General features: G+C 35.7%; 1 protein-coding gene across 1 annotated transcript in view; it reads right to left on the bottom strand.

Moving 5' to 3' along the window:
* The window catches only part of LOC118995338 (probable ATP-dependent RNA helicase DDX60), an 83,960-nt gene extending 60,224 nt beyond the window's left edge, over window positions 1-23,736 (bottom strand). Inside the window, exons 1-11 of the mRNA XM_037058249.1 lie at window positions 23,582-23,736; window positions 18,695-18,989; window positions 14,360-14,429; window positions 11,810-11,999; window positions 11,127-11,468; window positions 9,590-9,712; window positions 8,501-8,671; window positions 6,797-6,955; window positions 3,350-3,491; window positions 2,393-2,548; window positions 1,261-1,363 (exon numbers count right to left, since the gene is read on the bottom strand). Coding sequence (XP_036914144.1) covers window positions 1,261-1,363; window positions 2,393-2,548; window positions 3,350-3,491; window positions 6,797-6,955; window positions 8,501-8,671; window positions 9,590-9,712; window positions 11,127-11,468; window positions 11,810-11,999; window positions 14,360-14,429; window positions 18,695-18,986 — 1,748 coding nt within the window. The 5' untranslated portion in view covers window positions 18,987-18,989; window positions 23,582-23,736. The remainder of the gene's footprint in view (window positions 1-1,260; window positions 1,364-2,392; window positions 2,549-3,349; window positions 3,492-6,796; window positions 6,956-8,500; window positions 8,672-9,589; window positions 9,713-11,126; window positions 11,469-11,809; window positions 12,000-14,359; window positions 14,430-18,694; window positions 18,990-23,581) is intronic.
* Window positions 23,737-24,067: the final 331 nt, after the last annotated feature.

Below are 24,067 nucleotides of genomic sequence, written 5' to 3'. Positions count from 1 at the left end.
CCAGTCTCCTTGTGAGGCCACCAGTGTCCACACTTCCCCACCATACTTCTGGTCTCATCACCATCAACTGCCTAAAAGACATGTCCCTAGCATGATGGTCAACATTTGAACTACCCAAACCACCTTCAGAACCACAGTTCCATCAAATCAGATATCTCTGTTATCTCACTCTTCATTTGAAATCTACAATTACAAGGTCACCATTCATCCTTACCAGACTATCATTTTCCTATTAATCTACTTCCATAGCTCACTACATCTTCTAAAATTTACAGTAATTAGTAATGCTATCTGCCTATAAAATCTTCTTTGAATATTCCTTTCACCCAGCTTTCTTTAAGATCTGATTCTTCCCTGAGGACTTTTCTAATTTTTTTTTAAATTGCTTGCTCTTTTTTTTCCTAACTCTCCCTTACTATTGGGTCTAAAGACAAGGGAATACCCTCCTCACTCTTCTTTGCTGTTTCAGGACATCTGTTCCCCTTTTCATTCCATTGAAATATGGGACTGTGGCATGAGATTCATAGATTGAGCAAATAGAAATGTAGGGCACAGAGATAAATTGAATTTCAGGTAAACAATGAATACCTTCTAGTACAAGTATACTTCATGCAGCCTCACCCAGGTCAGCATCTACAACCATTTTTTGTGAAGAGACTTATCCCCCTCTTACTCCCTTTCTTTCACTGAAGGTATAAACCTAGCTGGCTGTCTGTCTCCTCCCTGTTTTCTTCTCCTACCATCTCGATGATTTCAAGATCCACACTGATGATTCACTCATATCTGGCTTTATGCTTTGGCTACCACCACCACACCACAGCCACCCATTAATTATACCCTTAACTTGTCATACCTATTACAGAGAAAAAGGTAAAGGAGATGTCTCTATATGAGAGAAATGAAAAAAAGTTATTTAAGGAAGATTTATAAGAGCTTTAAAAATTATAATAATCGACGACATATAAAGCAAAATTCATTAAAATTATCTTCCAATGCAAAATTTTAATCATATGTTTACAATAAATACAACAATAAATCTAGTTCACAACACCCAGTGATATCACAAATAGGCGAAGTTTTTTGCTATAAATACCTGCTTAGATCCCAGGTGTACCTAAACAAGTGTTCCACTGCGGGGAGATCAGCAGCCAGTAGCTGGTTGGCATTCTGGGCCTGGTTCGTGCCACCTCTGTTGTTAACTATACCAGAATGCCAGCATAGTTGCTTATTAAATAAATAAATAAATAAATAAATAAATACCTGCTTAGAAAAGGTAGTTCTGACAAAATATCTCCAGCATAATCTTCTATAATTTCTGCTTTTAGAGGAATGAGTCCTAATTTATGAATTTCTTGATTTGATCCTGGTAATATTTAGAAATATAATTAATATTTGAACATAAATCTCATAATAATTTACCGTTGTGATACAAATGTTCCGGGAATAGGAAAGTTAAACATTTTCATGATTTATTTCAAAATAAATAATACAAAAAAATAAGTAACACTTCAATAGAATTTGTGGCAAATCAGGATGATCAGAGCAACTTTATATTATACCTATTAAGTCATAAATGTAAATGTATATTGAGTGAATTGATATAGAATTTCACTTTAAATAAAGTTGAAGGCTTTTGAGAAATAGTGAAGAAATCACTGTGCAATCTAGAAAGGATAAGTATTTATTCTGAAACACAGTAAGAAATATGTCTATTTTCCCGGAGACCGAAAGAAATAGCATTTTATAAAATCTTTAAAAATGTAATAATCAATATTAATAAAATGAAATAGTAACAAAATAATTCTGTTTCACTGACTAGTTGTAACTTAAAAGAAACTTTGTATTTCATTCAATCCAAATCAAACTGTGCCATATACATAGGCCAGTCTAATGTGCCAAGTGCAATCCCCACAGGTCTACTTAAATACAAGCTGGTTCCTTCAGATGAGCCTTAGCAAAAGTTACTGTAGAAAACACAATAAAGATATTATTAAGATGCCCTCTATATCTGACTGTGCGGACATATTTGGATTCTAATCTACTATAAATTTGTTATGTGATTTAAGACCTTCCCAAGAGCTTATCTGTAATATGTGATGAATTGTACCATGAATAAGACTGTTTTGAATAGCAACACATAGTATGTGGCAGAATGGGTGTTGAATAAAAGTTAGCTCCCTTTCTCATGTCCTTACAATAAATAAATAAGCCAAGAAATAGCAAGTAAAGCAATGGGAAGACTAAGAAGGTGTGTAGTTATGGAAAATAATCAACAGGATTAACACTGTAAAAAGATAAAACTTTAATGGCTCAGATTCATTTTCTAAACATGGATTATACTATTCATCTCTTTCTACTTTGAATGAGACCAACTTTCAAAACTTGTCAGCACCTCTAGGTGACATTTTCTGGTGTGTAAGAAATGGCCTGGACGTTGTCCTCACGGGCATGGGTCCTCCAAAATCGCCATCCCCGGATACTGTTAAAACCGTGTTCCACAGCGTCTGATAGCTCTGTTTCAACGTGTCACCCAGTTCCAGGGTTAGTCCTAAACAGAAGAAAATATAAATCCAAGTTAATAACTAAAGTCTGAGTGATAGTGACCATGTTTTTATGTTTTATGAGTATATAAATTATTTTACATATTTATCTGAATTTCATATTAGATGCTTAAAACAAAACAGAATAGGCTCTGACATATTTTTCATGTTGTAACTAATGTTATTTTTAAAAAGTAAAAGTATCTGGCATTGCTGTATTTTTCTGTCACTCTTAACAAAGCCAGATAGGTCAAAGAGTAGTCAGCCCATGGCTCCAAAATGGTAGACAAAGGAGTCAGGGTCACCATCGGGAGTTCTGAAGGTCATGCTGGAGGAAATGGGGCAGGGCTTCTGCACTGATCAGTTTCAGTTCTTCACATAATACTCCCACCTGACAGTCCTTTTCAGTTTTCACAGAATCAATACCTCTTCCAAAACAATCAGCAGCAAAGCTACGGTGCTGTTTTATAGCATAAGCAAATTATCTAACACAGGAAAGATACACAACAGACGGTAACATTGACCATGGAGTTCTGGGTGTAGCTCCCATATCCTTCCATTTAAACTCTCCCCTCCCAATAACTGATATTGTCTCATAGTATTGAAAAAAAATCGTATAAGGTTTTCAATGGAAACATTTACCTCTTGTGAAAATGCAGACTTTCCATAGAAAATATCTACAAAGAAAGCTTCCTATCTAATTGTAGTTATATAATGAATAGCTCATTGCCATTATTTGTCAGAAAGAACTCTCACCCACCCACCAAAAATAAATTAAAAGCTTAACTACTCAGTTATTAAAAACATACCTTTACTATATTCAACTTCATAATAATAAGCAATATTTTTGCGCAAACTATTATCAGTTAAATCAGGTAGGCCAGCGTAATTCACATTCCAATTGTTTTTAGCCTTTAATTGTTTTAGGGTGAAAAATTCACAGTATTTTAACTGAAAAAAAAAAGAGAGAGATGCATATTTTAATAATCCCAAACATTTCCAGAATGTTCATGTTTTCCTTAAACTTTCCTCAACCATGATGTGTGTCTTAAACTGAGAAAAAGGAACTAGGGACTTCCGCCAAGATGGAGGCATAGGTGGAAACACTGTGCCTTCTTCCACAGCCAAGTTTGAATACAACAAAGGTTTGGAGAACAAAGACATAGCCAAAGAACAGAAAAATTGAACTATACGGAAGTCCGACAACAATGAACCATTCAACCGGGAGCGGTAAGAGGGGCGGAGCCAGCAGCCGAGCAGGGACAGGCAAGAAAGATCCCCCGACCCCAGGCTCCCAGGCAGCCCCGCGTCAGGCTGACCCAGTGAGGGCTCGGGGCAGTGGGCTGGCTGCAGTCACACATTCGTCACACACTCAAGTGCAGATAAACCAGCAGGGGAGTGAGCAGTGAGACGGACCGTGCAGCACCCAACAGCAAACTCTGTGGCAGACTGACCACGGTTGCACGTTCGCATGCAGTGGGACAGATTGAGGGCCCACAGTGGTGGCGGGAGGCAGCAGAGGGGGCCTGCCAAGGCTTTCCTTTGGCCCCACCCCCACATACAGCATCACAACCCAACGACTGAGTGGCCCGGCCCTGGTGAACACCTAGGGCTCTCTGCTCCTCATACCTAACAGGCACGAACAGTCCAAAATATGGCTCAAGAAGAACTCAAAGCCCCAGAGCCAATAACTCTAAGTGACCAAGAAATAGCAAACCTCTCAGATGCACAGTTCAAAATATTGGTAATCAGGATGCTCACAGAACTGGTTGGTTTTAGTCACAAATTAGAGGAACATGTGAAGGCTAAACTAATTGAAATGAAGGGAAATGCACAGGAAACCAATAGTGATGGAAAGGAAACTGGGACTCAAATCAAGGGGATGAACCAGAAGGAAGAATGAAACATCCAACCACAAAAAAATGAAGAAACAAGAATTCAAAAACAAATGAGGAGAGGCTTAGGAACTTCCAGGACATCTTTAAACGTTCCAGCATCCGAATTATAGGGATACCAGAAGGGGAAAAGAAACAGCCACGAGTGGAAAACTTATTTGAACAAATAGTAAAGGAGAACTTCCCCAGTCTGGCAAAGGAAATAGACTTCCAGGAAATCCAGGAAGCTCAGAGAGTGCCAAAGAAGTTGGACCCAAGAAGGAACACACCAACGCACATCATCATTACATTAGCCAAGATTAAAATGGAGAGAATCCTAGAAGCAGCAAGAGATAAGGGGACAGTTACCTACAAAGGACTTCCCATCAGACTGTCAGCAGATTTCTCAAAAGAGACCTTACAGGCAAGAAGGAGCTGGAAGGACCTATTCCAAGTCATGAAATCCAAAGACCTACATCCAAGACTGCTCTATCCAGCAAAGCTTTCATTTAGAATGGAAGGACAGATAAAGTGCTTCTCAGATAAGATCAAATTCAAGGAGTTCATCATCACCAAGCCCTTATTATATGAAATGTTAAAGGGACTTATATAAGAAAAAGATGAAAAATATGAACAGTGAAAGGACAGCAAACTCACAGTTACTAACAACCACACCTAAAACAAAAGCAAACCAAGAGGACAGCTAGATCAGGGGTGGAACCATAGAAATGAAGACCACATGGAGGGTTAGCAACAGGGGAGTGGGAGGAGGAGAAGGGGGGAGAAGATACAGAAAATAAGTAGGATAGAGGGTAGGTAAAAAATAGATAGGGGGGAGGGCAAGAATAGTAGGGGCAATATAGAATCTAAAGTACTTGAGACACGTGGTCATAAACTAAAGGGGGGAAGGGGGGAGGGGGTGTGCAGGGTGGAGGGGAATGAAGGGGAGGAATAGAACAACTGTAATGGTATAATCAATAAAATATATTTTTTAAAAAGAAAAAGGAACTAGAGTACATAGGAAAAGACAACACCACTCTCCTGGCATTGACAAAACATGTGACTGTATAAAAGACTTACCTTCTTTATCCTTCATTTTTTAGAACTGTAACATAACATGGCTAACCTATACCTTCCAATAGTCCTTGTTGCTCTAAAATGAAATGATTTTTTGAATGTATCACAAACATAAGCACAATAAATGTTCTTTCATTGACTCAAAATAACAAAGTCATAATAGAAAAGTAGTGGGTATTTTATTGTTATCGCTATAGTTTCAATGAGAAGTTGCTTATGGCAGCATTTAATGAGCTAGGGCCCAAATAAAACACAATCGCATATCAGATGGGATTTCTTAACATACAAAAAATGTCACCTGCACGCTTAACACCATTGTGCTGACAATGACTACGTAATACAATCAACAGTGTGGTTTTATAACCATACAACTATGCCTTAATTAATCGTACTATATGGGTTTCTCAATATCTCACTGAGGGACTATTCTAGCTTTCAGTAACTTAGCATCCCTTTATCCCTTACTGTGCTAACACTAATGGGAATAATTTTACTCTTTATAGACTTAAGTATAATAACAGTATAATAAAATGTAATGTTCTTTTTCATTTCAGTTTATTCCAAAATGCAACTTTTTTCTTGAGCTAAAGTTTTAATTCAAAGTAAGATTGCAATACACTACATAGGCGATTTTCAACTGGTGTGCTGCAGGAATTTTTTTAAAAACGCAGTACCTGCCTATTAAATCAGGGGCACTGACCTCTTTTCCCTTAGATGTAGAATAAAAAAAATGACAACAGCCAACACAAAAACAGCTATCTGGTGTGAAAGAATCAAAAGTAGACCTATTTTTGTCAGATTGGCAAAATATATATATATATTTTGTGCGCTGCAGAACTTTAGTAGTTTATATGTGCCATGAGATGAAAAAGGTTGAAAATCGCTGCACTAAACAAAAATACCAAACTAGAAAGCACTATGCTGAAATATGGGAACAAAGACTGTTGAAGTTTCACAAAAACTGACAGATGAGTTTTAAATTCTTTTTTCTCTTTTAGTTAGTAATAAGATGAAACATGCAATTGATATAAAATTTTATAATTACTTTCATATATATCAATAGTAAGGATTGTTGTTTATTCAAAGAAATTGTATAAACATCTGAATTTCTTCAGATTATGTATCATTGAGTACTTTTATATTTGACTGGACTATTTTTTCTAAAAACATGCGTTGTTGGCTAGTAGCAATTTTCAAGATGCATGCAGAAATAAACGTAACATCAGAAAAAGCAAAGTTTTCTGCCTTCTAACTTTTGCCTTATTGAATTTACAAAATTTGTGAATTTGTATGTGGTTCACCTACCATTCTCCGAAATGGTAAAAGAGTCCTGTCCCAAGCAGAAGTAATGATTCTACTCTTAGCTCTTTGAAACAGGGGTAAACGTTGAAGGCAAATCACACTAAGACAGTGCATTCTGCAAAGATCTGCAGCTTCACTTAGTGTTGGTGTTTTCTTCAAGTCCTAGGAAAACATGAATTTAAAAATATCAGCCTACACACAGGCAACATAAAAATTCAAATATGCAAGAACAGCATTTCAAAGCATCCACCTCAGAATTTCTCCATGATAGATGTATACGTATTTAATTATTTTGTTTTAAGAAACTTTTAACTAAGCATATGATTTATTTTTCTAAATAGTACAACTAATTGTTTTTGCTTGGTAGTGAAGACTTTTCCAAATAAATAGAGCCCCAGCATTTACTGCATCTAATACTTTTATTTTTTAAAATGGTGGTAGATGATCACCTGTTCGGAGGCGTGGCTGGTATCCATCTATTTATTTACAATCTCAAAGCAGAAATACAAAGAGGGTAATAAAGTTTCTTACTGTCATGCCAGTTCCTATGGGGAAGACCAGAGCTTAGTGGGAGACATGATCTGCACACTAAGGCAGCATAGTCTAGCAGGAAACAAACTTGGATTTGCATACTAGCTTTGCCACAAATTAGTCATTTGGCTGTTATTCATTTAGAAAGTAGAATAACAAGAAAGCATTATGCTGAGTGAAATAAGCCAGGCGGTGAAAGACAAATACCATATGATATCACCGTTAACAGGAATCTAAACAACAAAACAAACAAGCAAGCAAAATATGACCAATGACACTCAAGTACCGCACAGGCTGACAGGGTCCAGAGAGGAGAGGGGAGAGAATCACAGGGGAAAAGGGGATGGACTCACATGAACAAGTATAAAGGACACATGGACAATAACTAAGGTGGGGGCCAGAAATGGGAGGGAGGTGGGGAGCACTGGGGCGGGGGGAGGGCTGGGAATATAACACAGAAAACTGTACTTGAACAAGAATTAAATAAATAAAAAAAGAATACCTACTTAGCAGAATGGCTATAAAGATTAACAGTAATGTGTATAAGGTGCTTGGCATTGGTGCATAATAAAGACTTAGTAAAAGTTAGCTGTTATTATTAATAGTAACATCACTATTATTATTGGTATTCTTTTTTATTATATGGTTCAATTGCAGTTGATACTCCGTATTATTTTATAATAGTTTCAGGTGTACAGCATAGTTCCCGGTATTCTTAACAAAAAACATGAGTCTGGGCAACAGAGCAGACGGCCAGTTATCCAGGTCCATCCTGATCACAGCCAGAGACACTACTCTCCATCCGCTATAACACAAGCTGAATCTCCCTGGGATGGCACCAGCCAGGCCTTGAAACTGGCCCGTGAAAGTCTGAACATCAGTGAAGATCAGCTGAGAACATGAATGAAATAGGTATTTGTCCTTTGGTCAGGGAAGAAAGGGGTGATGAGCTCATTCCAGGTAAAAAAAAAAAAATTATCCTAACTTGTTCTGTAAAGAGCCCTGCATGCCTTCCGAAGAACACGATCAATATATCTATTAATGTTTATTCAACAAATGTGACAAACGCATATTTTCTGTTTGATGAGGAGGTTACACCTATAGTCACTAGTCAAAAGCCTGGCCACATCTTTCAAAGTAACATTGAGTAGTAAATTAATTTTGACAGAATCCCACCTGTGTGTTTTGCTTTTCTGTGCCGGTGGCTGGGTTTTCAGGGTCTTGGGCACCATGTACCATTTTCGTATAGAGTTTCAGGGTCACGGCACATGAAACAGAGCACACGACACTTCTCACATCGGCTCCTTCAGGGCCCAGACTGTGAAGCAAGGACAAGGCTTGATGCACCTACAATGAAAAATGTTTTAAAGACCTGCTGATTGCAAGGGACAAGGTTCAAAGCTCAGGTGCTATTCAACCCTAAAAAAAAGAAGTTTCATTTTTCCCATGAATAATACTAACACTGAAATGTAATCGTTCAAAAAATTAAAGCAGCTGGAGATAACGTGTGTGCGCTAGAGACAACGTTGTGTCTCTGTGCTGGAGATGACATTTCCGTTCTGTAAGCTGCTTCTGGCTTCCCCACCAGAAGTAATGGTCTAAGTGACAGACCACCCCTCACCCTATATAAGCAATTGCTCCCCGCTGATCGGGGCCCAGAATTTGGAGACTGCCTCCCCTGGGTCCACACGTGTAAATAAAGGAACCACTTCACTTTCAAAAAAAATTAAAGCAGAGTATAAAAGATATGCCTAAGGAAGAACAGAACAGTTGGGAAAATGTTTAATAAAAATGATAATGAGTCTATATCTAAATAGGGCCTTAGAATCATTTTAATATTAATAGCCATTTCTCCTCCTGATTTGTGTACTCTCTGACAAGTCTGGGTAAACCATACCCAGTTTGTAAGTTCCTCAAGTGACTATCTTGCGAATTTTTCAACGTTGTCAGTTCAGACAGTTTCCAGCCATATACTAAGAATAAAAGTTTTAGATCTTCCCCCTATTTTACTGTATATTTTGTACAAAGGGTTTTCTGTAGAAAGTGTCTAGAGTTTTATAATCAATAAATTAAGCAAGACTCCACCTCAGTGCTCTGCAGCTTGAAGATGCAAGTAAGTCTATATAATCTGTAAGGACCTGAGTTAAAAATAGGACCTGCGTTAACCACATTTTTGGTTAAAAATGTGTCTTCTAGAAGCAACAAATTATTGAAAGTATATTTCTTAGATGCTGAACTTTAGTTTCCAGATAAATGTGTCATTACCTCTTCCTGCATTTCTCCCAAGTTTAGTCTCAAATGACCATACAGAAGTATTTCTCTTTCCTGTGACTTTCGGTAATACTCTACTACGTAGGCATGTAAGGCATGTTGCAGTAGTATCTCGTTCTAAAAAACAAAACACTAAGTAAGTCTTCGGGTTCAAATAAAAACACCTATTTGCAAGCCTCTAGTTAAACTAAATACAAGGTGGAAAATAATGTTTATATTATTTACTATAGACAAAACAAAAAAGCCACCAATCCAAGTTAAGATAAACTTCCACTCCTTTAGTTTGTACTATTCACTGCTGAGGTTATTAGAATATAAGGAGAAAAATTAAAATGCATTTATTTCTAATAAAAACCAACCATTAAAAAGCACTGGCCTTAGTAGTACTATAATTTTTCTATATTGCCCCAACCTGATCTGTTATTTTTTCTTACAAATCAGAAAGAAAATTGCAAGCAATATTCTTAAGCTTCGTATTTATTCATAGCTATCTTTTTAATGGATACAGCTATTCAACAGAGTTGCAAGAAAGCCCCGGCTGGTGTGGTGTGGCTCTTGTGGACTGAGTGCTGGCCTGGAAACCAAAAGGTCACTGGTTTGATTCCCAGTCAGGGCACATGCCTGGGTTGCAGGCCAGGCCCTCCACTAGGGAATGGGTGAGAGGCAACCAATCGATGTCTCTCTCACACATTGATGTTTCCCTTCCTTCCCTTCACTCTAAAAATAAATAAGTAAAATCATAAAAACGAACAGTTGTAAAAATGTATTGACAAATTAGATATTTTCTCTATCAGCTATCTTACTTTTTAAAATATTTTATTTACTTATTTTTAGAGAGACGGGAAAGGAGGGAGAGAGGAAGAAAATCATCCATCGGTTGCCTCTCTCACTCTTCCAACTTGGGGCAACCCAGGCATGTGCCCCAACGGGGAATCAAACTGGTGACCTTTCAGTTTGCAGGAAGATGTCCTACCCATTGGGCCACACCAGTCAGGGTAGCTATTTTAATTTAAAAAGTGAGAATGTAGATAACAATCACCCCAGATCATTCATATATATATATATACAAACACATATGTATGTGTAAAATATATACACAAAAAGCATGCATATATAATATATAGTATTTTATATGTTTATGTGTGTATGAATATGTGTTTGTGTGTATATACACACAATATTTAATTTATGTACAAGACGCTGGCTGAGAACTTCCCACTGTGCTACTCATATGTCATTGCCCTCTCTGAACTGCTCCTCCTCAGAGTCTCTTGTACATGACCTTAGCCTGTATTTTTTCTCCTTACCTCTCAAAATTGCCCATACAAAAGCTTAATATGCAAGAATTTAGGCTAACCTCCTTTACTAAAGCCATATAAAAAAATTCTGTCCTCTTTCTCCATGTTAGAATATTCCTTCAGAGTGTTCTCATACCCAGAATTTTTGAATAAAGATTTACGGTATTGGTTCTCTGGTTAATTTTTCCATATTTACATTGCTTATTTCTTCTGGGCAACTGAACCTCACTTACCGTTTCAAAAAACTGTTTATGTAAATAGCAACTTGAGGCATAGAATCCATAAATTCTAAGGGCATCTGACTCTATTCCTAAAGACAGTACAATATTGATTTTCTTCTGAAGAGCATGAATGATAAAAATGCTTAAAAAGTCTGTTTGACGAGGTATTATTCCCTTTTCTGTGACAATTAGAAAATATGGATAACATTCTTTAAGAAATATGTCCCATTCTGGTGTCAGACAGTTGGAAAATTCTGTATGAATAGTGACATCAGTATTGTATTCTAAATGTTGAATCAATGTGGTACGAAGGGCCAGAAGTTCAGGGTAATCAGAATATAGATTTTCTGCATCCTGTAGAAAAAGCACAATGATATTAATTTTATGCATAAAAATAGAGTAACTAGTTATTTTTCAAAATATTAGCATTGTATATAAATTATTGTATCAGCATGACACAAAGAGTTAAGAAGTTCAGGTTATTAACGTAATTTTTCTGGATCATGTAGAAATTTCAGATAACTATTCATTAGCTATTTTCCTATCAATAATACTTAGTGTTATTTCCATTAGTGGGAATTTAATTATAGCCTGAAGAAGCAAAATATCTAAAAGAATAAATAATGAATTTAAAAATGAATACTTTTCTCTTAGACTCTACAAAATGAGAACAAAGAATTAAATCTGTTTGTTACCTTAAAGAAAACTATTATAAATTTGGCTTCCTTTTGAATGAAATCATGCAGAAATTTTTCTACAATGTAGAAGAAGTGAAGAGTTTGTCCTTTCTTGAAGTTCACATTTGAAACACAAGTGATGAATAGTGAATCTCCATCAATCAAAAAAAATTCAGATTCAACAAAGTCTTTAAGTAAGCTAATCATCCTGATTAAAAATACAAAACATAATGCAAAGATTAATAAATTAATAGCAGCTTGAGATAAAATTCCACCATTCAATTGGTTACACAAACTTTCTTCTAGTTTAATCAAGAAACTTAAAGAAAAACTAACCACAAATTTCTACTATATTTAAGTCACAATTTTCCAGGCATCCTCATCATTCTGTAATAGTAAATAGCCCCTAGTTAAAGAAATGACTGATTCTAAAGTGAAACTGGAATTCATTGGTGCAAAAAAGGTACATCTTTATTTTAAATTTAGATACTTGCTAGTTTTATACTTCTAGTGCGAAAAATTAAAGCAATTATAATCCCCAGTTATTATATGCATAGAACTAATTTTGTATTTTAAATTAACATACAATGAAAGCTGTGAACTCTTCACCCACTCCAAGAAATACAAGATATTCTATAACTTATGGTACATCTACCCTACAAACTTTTATCAAACTTATTTCCCTACCTGTCCCTCAGAGGCAACCACTGCCTTGAATTTAGTTTTCATTATCCTCTTGCTTAATTATTAAATTTCTTAGAGAATATGTGTTTGCCTAGATTTGGATTTTTATTAAAAGGACAATATTTTACCAGTGTTTTGTGAGATTTACTTTTCAAACTTAATTACAATTACTATAAAAATTCTAGCTTAAGATTATAGGAAGTTATACCTCAATAACTTTACTGCTGTATAATATCAAATTTATGTCTACAGCACAATTTACTTTATAGCTTTCTCCTCCCCATGAGCATTTGAATGACTTCCTTCATTTGTTGCTATAACAAACTGTGCTGCATGATCAATTCTTGTGGGTGTTTCCTAATGCACAATCATACAGCAAAAGCAAATTGTTTTCTAAAGCAATTCTGTGGAATTATGCCTGCATTAATAGGCATCAGAAATTCAATTTAGCTACATAATCTCCCATACTGGTGCTGTACAAAACATGAACTGCATATTTTCTTCTAATTTAATTTTTTTGGACATGGGTGGGGGCATTGTTTCTTTGGTTTTGTAACCACGGTGTGGGAAGCTACCACGTGCTGCTTAAAAAAATTAAAACACAACAGAAAGATGTTAATTCTGCTGCGTGGTTTTTCAGAATTTTTCGGAATTTGCATATTTGAACACAGAGAATCAAACCATAGTCAGGCTGCCGAGCCTAGAAGTAACACGCTCAGCCTATGAGTAACACGCTCTGGGACTTCAGATGACTTGCTTCTTTATTCTGTGTTACAGCTTCTCAACTTAAGTGTGAATTAAGAGTAGATAGTTTCAAATAGTTGCTGTGAGAAATCGTGAAATAGACATTATGAAATTATTAGAACAAATTACCCTCAGGTCATAATATATGCTTAAAACATCCATATTTTAAATGATGTTTTGGGTTTGGGTTTTATTTTGTAATTGTATACACCTGGTATTATAATACACCTTACATTAAATTAGTTTAGAAAATTGGATGTAAGTGACATAAGATTACACTTAGTAAATCACTAAATAGGAAGTTTTACTTTCTTCATCACTGTTTCCCTATTACCTAGCATGTTAACGAGCACACAGAATAACAGCTGAGGGAATGAAATGGTGCATTGGTTTGGTAGATTCACCCTTGTTGCTGTAACATAATGTTTTGGCATTAAACATACCAAAGATAATCTTAAGAGACTGAAAAATATTGTGACATGTAATATAAGGCCAATTAAATTATTACTTTTAGTCTTGTGCAATATTAGAAGGAAGATGAATCTTTCCTGCACACATACCACTCTTCAAAGTTCTCAGTGTAGTCCTCCTTGCTGCTGAATGCAAGTGCTATAGCATACCCTTTTTCCAAGAGAAGAAAATGTTTCACCTATTTTCAAAAAATGAATCTCTTGGGCCCTGACTGGTGTGGCTCAGTGGATAGAGTGCCAGCCTGTGAACCAAAGGGTTGCTTGTTCGATTCCCAGTCAGGGCACATGACTGGGTTGCAGGCCAAATCCCCGGTAAGGGGCACGTGAGAGGCAACCACACATGGATGTTTCTCTCTTTCTTTCTCCTTCCCTCCCCTTCTCTCTAAAAATAAATAAACAAAATCTTTAAATTTTTTTTTAAAAATTAATCTCTTGGCCCAATGGCATTTCTCCAAGATGATTCTTAGCAGGAAGAAATAAAAATTATTCCACGCAAAGGAAATGAACTACTTCTAATAATACATTACTTTTAAGAATTTGTGAAAGGGGGGGAATGGTGGGGGAGGGGGTGTGCAGGGTGGAGGGGAATGAAGCGGGGAATAGAACAACTGTAATGGTATAATTAATAAAATACATTAAATAAATAAATAAGAATTTGTGTTGGACTTACTGAGATTTTGACAGAGTATTCCAAATCAACAATGAGAGCTTCCTCAGAATTTTCTTACATTCAGTTAATCCTTTAACCATAAGTAACAGAATTTTAATACTTGATTTTAAATTAATTTTAACTGATAATTCCTTCTATTGCAACCTTTGAGTGTATTTACATTTCATACAAGACTATGTAAGCATGGCTGAAATATTCAGTAACATGTCAAAAGATAAACAGATATGTTAAAAATGACAATATACCTACATTACTTTCTCTAAAGATTATGGGCAAGGTAAGCCAATCTTAATAGTTTTAAAGTTAGATTTTTCATAAACTCTAAAATAATAAATCCTCAGTTGCAAATGAATTTGTAAATGATATATGTAAATTATAACAAGTCCACAAAGACAAAAATACCCAGAAATTGATAATTTACCACTTTCAAAATGAATTCATACAAATATATAGATATCTATAAATAGATATAGAGATATAAACACAGAGTCTATCTTCAAAAGTTCTCTTACTAAAGATAAATGATAAAATGATAAATACTGTATTTCTTTTTTACTTTCCTATATATATGGAAAAAGGAAAATTGATTTAATTCTTTGAAATAAGTTTCTCCAGCAAATTCCTTTGTAATATTCTATATCCTTGTTAAATGCATTCTATCAAGAAATTAGAACTTGGAAAAGACACAAACATTCCTCTATTCAGCCTGTGAGGTCTCAGGAAAAAAAGTAAGCAGGAGTGGTAAAACACACTATAGAATTTTTGGCATTTAGTTACAGTATTAGTAGTCTCTCATAATGTTATGACTGATATTAATTGAGCCCTCCCAAATGCTTCTTCAAAAAAAGTGAATTTGTGCAAAATTGAGGGCTATTAGGTATTATAAAAGAATACTTAAACATTTGGGTCCCTAGACATGCCCATATGCAGGGCCAGATTTATTAATAATAGCCCCTCACTCCTAAAAGCTACTTTGAACTTTCTTAAGCAAACAGTAAGGCTACATTTGGGTGTATATATTCACTTTCATTAAAATTGTAATTACTTAGTATTTCTTACAATTAACGTAGCAGTCTCCAAATGTCCATCATTTTGTAATCCTAGAATTTAATAATCCCACTTTATCCTTACTATTTTTATATCTGACCTGAGAGAAGCAACCCAACAAGCTAACATTGTGAACAGTTACAGATTCAGATGTAAAAGTTTTGTGTAAGGTGGCAGAGTAGTTTTCTGTCACTATGTCTGAAGTTTTGCTTATGAAAGCCTGCCTAACCAGTGGAGTCATGTGAAAATATTTATTTGGAAGAATACTTTAAAGTTCAATTTCAACTGCATCAATAATTTTAGAAACACACTAAGTTGGTTTACTGTATCTTTTACTTATTTTTTATTTCAGTTTGTAAGAAGGTAAAAAATATTTCAGTTTGAGCTTAGGTAAGTTATTAACACTTGCCTTGGGTAAATGTTATTCATGCATCATCCAGATGGAGAATTCAAAAAAATCTAGAGGATTTAATCAAGGTGAAAATAAAACATGGTTGCTAATTGAGTAACCCTAAATTTCAGCTGATCATTTTGTGGGAGAGGGCTGATAATCATTTAAAAACACAAAAAAAGCATAAAGAATAATTAGCATACATCTATGTATTCCAAAATTGGAACTGATTCATGTTAAAATTTTGCTAATTTGTTTCAAGTTTATTTATTAAAGAGAAATAAGCATCAAAGATAAAGTTGAATTCCCACTCCACTTAACAGAGGCAGCCAACATTGTGATAGCTCTTTGCCACAATTTTGAATGATTGTATATAATATACTGTTATGTCTCCTTAAATGAAATGGTATCATTCTATAACTTTTCTTCATGCAACTTTATGATTTTGAAATCTATCCATGTTGATACACAAAATATAGCATGTTAATTTTAGCAGCTGATATATGAGTATATCACCCTTTAAAGCCAAATTCCATACTGATAGGCATTTAGGTTATTTTCTTATTACTGCCTTATAAATTATGGCATATTATACATTATTTTTAATGTATCTCACTGAGCATATGCAAGAGAGATTCTCTAAGAGGTAAGGACAAGAGGTAAGCAACTTTACTAGACAGTATTCACTTCATATTCACAGTATCAATATTGTCAAATTTTTTAAAAATTTCTAATCTGAGAAATGGGAAACAGTGTCACATGGTTCTAATTTACTTTACTACCAAGGAAAAGTGTCTTGTAGAATACATATCTATTTTTTTAACATTCAGATTTAATGTTAAAATTACATGTGATTTGCTAATTTACAACCTTTGCCCCCTTTCTGCTGGGTTATCTTTCTCCAATTAATTGGTATGCAATCTCCAGTTCTTTCTGGATAAATGTCTGATATTTAGAGATAAATTTATGGTCTCATTCCAGTCTGTGCCCTTAACTTTGTTTGGAGTTTTTATTATGTAGATGCTTTTTTACTTGATTATGGTAAAGCTTATCAAACTTTTAATTTTTTATCTGAAATTTTCCTTTATCTCATTTAAGAAATCAGCACTTGTTTTATTTTTAAAAATTTACCCCAAGATCCTTAAGATATTCTATCTCATTTTTTTGCAGTGGCAAGATGAAAGAGATTCATAGTGAAGATACATTAAATTAAAAGATTAATTTGGGAATACTAGATATACTTGTAACATTGAGTAATAACAAGAAAAAACCTAGTATATTTCTACATTTATTCAATACCATTGTCTTCTATAATGTTTCAAAATTATTTTCTCCTTAATATGTTTTGTTACATTTATTCCTGAGTACATTTTAGTTCGTGTGGCTAATTTAATGGTTTTTTTTTCTTTTAATGCATTTTCAAATTAGTAATTTTTGGTGCTTAGAATCAGAACTATATTCCATACTCATGAACATTTTCATACTGATAGTGATTAGGATCAGTTATTTTTTTAAATGTCGATCTTATATTCCCAAGAGAGATTTCTTTTATCTCTCTGTTGTGTATAGATTTTCTTGAACATTTTAGGTAGACTTTCTTCAGTGTTCAAGATACATTCTATTAACAGTTAGTTTCTCTTTCTTTCTTACCCTCACATATTTTATTTACTTTTCTGAGGTTTTTCTTACACTAACTAGACCTTCTAATAAAATATCAAATAGTAGTAATGAAAGCTTTCTTGTTCCTCACTTCAGTGGCAAAGCAAATAAAGTGTTATTACTTGACGTTGATGTAGATTTTTAGCAGGCCTTTTATTCAGTTTAGGTAAATATCTTCTTTCCCTAGTTGGTGGCAAAGTAACCATGAGTGACTATGGAACTTTATTAAATATTTTTCTTTAATGTGATAAGATACAACATTTCATTATAAAATTTGCATATTGAGATATATATTAAAACGCAACCTGGTATTGATGTTTTTACATTCAATATAATTATATTTTATGTGCTAACACAGGGAGGGACAAAAGGAGGTTTACATTTGTTTGCATGGAAAATAATATAATAATTAACAAATAATAACACAAGAATAAACTGTTTTGCACACTCACAACTGTAAATCTGTTTTGCCCCACCCTGTATGTAATTTAAGAATTCAAGCTTAACATTGTAGTACTCATCAAACTTTTGAGCCAAACAGACTGTTGGAACGGCTTTTACACTCATGCTATTGTAATCAGAATCATGTGAGAACCTTCTTACACTTGTTGATTCTCAATCCCTATCCCTGAGGATTTATTGATTTAATTGTATTGAAGACAAGTCTAAGAATCTAGCCCTGGCTGGTGTAGCTCAGTGGATTGAGTGTGGGCCTGCGAACCATATGATCACAGTTCGATTCCCAGTCAGGGCACCTGCCTGGGTTGCAGGCCAAGTTCCCAGAAGGGGACACACAAGAGGCAACCATACATTGATATTTCTCTCCTTCTCTCCTTCCCTTCCCCTCTAAAGATAAATAAATAATTTTTTTAAAAAATCTTAAAAAAAAGAGAAAAGTCTAAGAATCTATGCTAGAGTGGAAAGTAGCAGATCCATATTTAACGTAAATAAAATATGGACACACACTATACACAGTGATAAAAAATAAAATAGGGACACTCGTAAAATTTACACACTGATTTAAAAAATCGCAAACCTATTTTTTTTGCACTATAGATTCCAAGTCAACCAAACAACCCCAGGTGGACTGAGACAAAAACCTTCTCTAATGTGAGAGAGAAAATGTCTGAAGGCATTGATATTATTGAGAGAGGAGGAGAAAGAGAAAGAGAGGAGGAGGAGGGAGGGGGGAGGAGCCTGTAGGTAGGGAGGGTCCTTTGCCCTGGGCTATGCCTCACCTGATCTTTCTAAATCACAGCTGCTCTCATCTGCAGCTTCAACATCAGAAGGTTTCTCTTTATCGATTTCAAATTCGCACGGCAATGGCCCAGAAGCTGGCTCTTCTTTTATTACGTCTTCTGAGCTTAGATGGTCTTCTTCTTCAGACTGATCAAACGAGGTCCAGCTCTCCCCAGTGTCGCTATCATCACAACTGTCACTTTCAGCATCACTCTCATGCTCACACTCACTCTCACTCTCACTGTTACTAGGGCTTGATGTTCCATGTGACGTAGGAGATGCAGCAGCCATGATCTATAAAAACAAAGCTCTTCATTACTACTTTATTTAAAATAACATATCATAAATGGTTTCAGAAATTTTACTGCTTTCGGAAATAAAATCTGTTCAATTTCTTCTTTTCTCTAAATCTCATCATTATCTAGTTTCCCAGTAAGAATAATTTTCATAATCCTCTCACTGAATATGTTTGCGATTAAGTCACTCAGAAGGGATGGTGGAGTTGCATGGTAGGGCAAGACATATTCATGAAAATGTATATGTGAAAGTCACATTGACAAAGACAAAAAATAACATACATGTTTAAAGGAGGATTTCGTCCAGAAAAACAAGAAAATAGTAAGCATTTCTACATACATTTTAACTTTGGAACAGTCTACATAAATCTGGAAATTAAATTTCCAAATTTAATTTTTTTAGTTTAATGATTTAGATGGGGGGGAAGGGAGAAAGAAACATCAATTTGTTGTTCCACATATTCATTCATTGGTCGATTCCTGTATATGAATCAATCAATGAATGAACGAGGGATCAAACCCACACACAACCTAAACATATCAGGATGACATTCTAACCAACTGAGCTACCCAGCCAGGGCCTCTGGCATATTTAATATTACTTTGACTATGTTGTTTTATTTCATGATTGAGCAGATAGGAACCAGATTGCAATGAATTAGCATCCATTTAATGCTTCAATTTGCTGGTTTCTGTGTACCCAATGACTTCCATAATTTTTTCAACTGAGTTTACAAAATATGTATTCTCTCATTGTATCCACATGTGTACTCTTTCTGTAACTGTTCTTTTCTTAATAGCAAAATATTTGAGTGGTGACACCAAGATAGATGCCAACATTGGGACACTGTCTTCACCGGCAAACTGCATCAAATGTTTATTTTTCAGCTAATGGAGAAAAGAAACCAATGTGGTTCCTCAGAAACCAAACTAATAAAGGGTCAGGGTCCCTACATACCTAAAAGCAAACAGATACAATCACAGTTACTATAGATGCTTCGATTCACAATAAAATTACATACAGATAGGATAATTCTCTGTAAATAAACTCCAATCAATAGTAACATAGTGTCACCAAGATATTTTAATGTCATGAGCTCTTTGTGAAAGAAATCACAGATATAATGATAAAATGATATAAAAAGAAACTACATATACAGAGTCACAAAAGTCAATGCTTTATTTTTAGAAAAAGATTATATGAATATAATTTGGTTACAATGCCTGTCACCCTACTGTATGCCTGTAATAAAATTATTTTGTGGGTTAATTAATTTACTCAATCATCTTTTATTGGGTATTTACTATAAAGTCAGACACTGTTCTAGCCAATATCCTCAAGACCGCTAGTGTCAAGAAGCACACACTCATCTGACAAAATTCTATATCCATTTATAATAAAAACTCTCAATCAAGTGGGTATAAAAGGAATATACCTTAACATAACAAAGGCCATATATAACAAGCCCACAGCTAACATCACAGGCAACTGTGAAAAGTTGAAGGCTTTTTCTATAACATCAGGAACAAGACAAAAATACCCACTGTCACTGCTCTTACTGAGCATAGTGTCAGAAAGTTGAGCCACAGCTATGAGACAAGAGGGAAAAAAATATCCAATTTGGAAAGGAAGGAGTAAAATTGTCACTGTTTGCAGATAACACGATACTATAATTTAAAAAAACTAAAAATTTCACCAAAAATATTAGGATTAGTAAATGAATTCAGTAAAGTTGCAGCATACAAAATTAGAAAACTCAGAAATCTATTTTGTTTCTATACATGAATAAGGAATTGTCAGAAAAAAATAAAGAAAACAATCCTATTACAATTGTATCGAAAAACGTAAAGTACAGAAGAATAAATTTGAACAAAGAGATAAAAGACCTGTACTCTGAAAACTATAAGAAATCGATCAATAAATTGAAGAAGACATGAATGGAAGCATATACTATACTTATGGATTGAAAGAATTAATGTAGTTAAAATGTCCATACTACCCAAAGTAATACCTATCAAAATACCAATGGCATTTTTCACTTAACTGCAACAAAAAAAATCTTAAAATGTATAGGGAATCACAACAGACACTGAGAAGCCAAAGAAACTTTGGGCAAGAAGAAGAAAGTTGGAGTATCGTGCTCAATAATTTTAGATTACACAACAAAGCTATGGTAATGAAAGCCATGTGGTACTGGCGTGTGTGTGTGCACACACACACATCAATGGAATAGAAAAGAGCCCAGAAACAAATCCACACATATGTGGTCAATTAAACTACAACACAGGACACAAAAACATACAATGGGCAAAAACAGTCTCCTCAATACATAGTGTTGGGCCAACTGGACAGATACACACAAAATTTGAAAGCAGACCACATTTTTATGCCATATACAAAAATGAACTCTAAATGGATTAGAGACTTATGTGTAAGACCTGAAACCATAGGCCTTTAGAAAAAATTACTGGCAGTAAATTGGCCATAGCAATAATTTTTGGATATGGCTTCTCAGGTAAAGGCAACTAAAGCAAAAATAAACAAATGGAACTATATCAAACTAAAAAAAAAATTGCATAGCAAAAAACCATCAACAAAACAAAAACTCAATCTGCTGAATGGGAGAAGATATTTCCAACTAATGTATACAGTAAGGGGTTACTATAAAAAATATCAAATTCATATAACTCAACATCAAACAAACAATTCAGTTTAAAACATGGGCACAGGACCCAAACATACATTTCTCCAAAGACATACAGCTGGCCAACAGACACCTGGGAAAAACACTTAATGTCACTAATCATCAGGGAAATGCAAATTAAAACTGCAAAAACATATCACCTCACGCCTGTCAGAATGGATGTTATCAGAGACAACAAATAACAAGTGCTAGTGAGGATGGGGAGAAAAGGAACTCACGTGCACTGTTGGTGTGATTATATATTGCAGCCACTATGGAAAACAGTATGAATATTCCTCAAAAAAATTACAAATAGAACTGCCGTACCACCCAGCAATTCCACAGCTGGGTATTTATGGGAAGAAAATGAAAACCGTGATTTAAAATGATATATGCACTCCTATGTTTATTGCAGCATTGTGTTCTTTTAAGATTCCGCTTCTTTATTTATTTGTAGAGAGGATTCGGGAAGGGAGGGAGAGGAAAACATCGGTGTGTGATTGCCTCTTGAGGACCCCCAGTTGGCAACCTGGCCACAAAGCAGGCAGGCATCCCGGCTGGAAATCCAACCCCGGACCCTTCTGTTTCCAGTCCGGAGCTCAACCCACCGAGCAACACCAGCCAGGGCTGCAGCATCGTTTTCAATAGCCAAGATACGAAAGTAATTTAGGTAACCGCCTATAGACAAATGGATAAAGAATCTAAGGAATGACCTAACAGCAGCCCTGGCAAGCATACAATCTCATTGATGTCACAGTCTTTACAATTTTTTTTTTAGTAAAACTACATATAAATTTTGCATTCTACTTCAAGAGACCCTGCGACAGACGCGTTATGGTGGGCTACCGGTTAGGAACGGGCTGCAAACTAACTCCCCCGACCTCCGCCTCCTGTCTCGCCCCACCCCGTCCTCCACGGAGGCAGAGTGAAGCTCACCTGAGCTCCACCTTCCACCTCCGGTCACCCCGCCCAGCACCCCCCAACCTCCAGGACACTGGTCAGTGATGCCAAAAAGGTTGGGGGGCTGCAATGCTACCACACAATATGTCAGTTTTTTTTAAATATAAAAATGTGTTTTGAAAGTATTTTTGATTCATCCTCACATAGCCCTCTAAATAATTCCACACTGTTAGATCAACAATAACCCCGCGGTCATTAAAAGGGAAATGGTTGCTCCACAGGGCTTCACAGTTACATACTAGAAATAATTACAGAGGCAAGGACTAACTTTTCCTTTGATTTCCAATTGTGCTGAAACAGTGCAGAGAAGCAGCTTCAACTGTTCAAAGAATCTCAATTAAGTGGAGTCATGTATCGCCACCTATCCTAAAGAGAAATACGTTTCTCTATTATTAAATTTAAAACATATACTCAAGACAGCTCTGGTAACAGTATGTAAACATCTAAATTTACAAATCACCTTGGAAGGCAGATTTCTCACGCAGAGCATTGTTTCTCAATCAATCCTTCCAAGTTCATCATTGTCCCATCCTCAACTTCCCAAAACAGTTAGAAATACTTATTTAAGTTAATATGGGTGTGTGTCATTTTATGTTGGCCTGTCTGTTACAATAAGCTATAAGTCTAATGTAAAATTGTGTCACGTCTACTTTTAACAGTCCAGCTGGTACTGGGAAGCCCTAGCATGTTTTACAGATAAAATGCAATCTAAAGCAGCTATTTTGACATCAGTCTCAAATGGATGTTGGAGTTCATTTATTGGCAAATAAATTATCTTGTCTTCGAACTAAAATCACCACTTCATTGTCCCAGGTATAACTAACCTTCCAGGTTAACTTGGCTCTTAGCAGCCAGTTCTTTTTTCTTAAATGGTCCCTCAACATAAGCACACATTTTTTTCCCCTCACCAATTCATCTACCCACGAGGCACCAAACCCTCTCCTACCTGGGATCTGTAGTTTTCTGTTTACAGTCCAACAGCCAGCCCAGGCCACAAGAGGGGGCGAGTCTGCCCTCAGGGGTTCAAGAAGAGCTCCACTTTTTCTCTAAGTGAGCAACTGGCAACTTCTCTGCACCAGCTGAGTCTCCTTGCTTTCAGGTTTCATTTCCTGGAAAGACAGAGAAGAGAAACTCCTTAGACCGTACTTTGCACTGAAGGTAAATTCTAAATAGACACCTCCCTCCCTCACTACCTCACTGCAGTCTGGGACACGCCCTTGAGACCAACTAGTCCGAGGACTTTGTGCAGCCTCTGATTTGTTAATTAGATTTTTTATTATCACTGTCATTCTGATACAGGGTGCAGCGGGGTGGGGGGGTGGTGGTGGGCAGAAAAAGGATTTGGAATGGGGTCCAGAGCTCAGGATATCCAGGAAATATTATTAAGATGTCCTCACCTCCCCGCCCCAGGTGTCAGTTGGGGGAAGGGACA

Source organism: Sturnira hondurensis, unplaced genomic scaffold, assembly GCF_014824575.4.
Source record: "Sturnira hondurensis isolate 20B ecotype Veracruz unplaced genomic scaffold, ASM1482457v3 Scaffold0010128, whole genome shotgun sequence".
Taxonomy (NCBI): Eukaryota; Metazoa; Chordata; class Mammalia; order Chiroptera; family Phyllostomidae; genus Sturnira; species Sturnira hondurensis.
The sequence above is the reverse complement of the archived record's forward strand: the minus strand, read 5'-3'. Positions and strand labels throughout refer to the sequence as shown.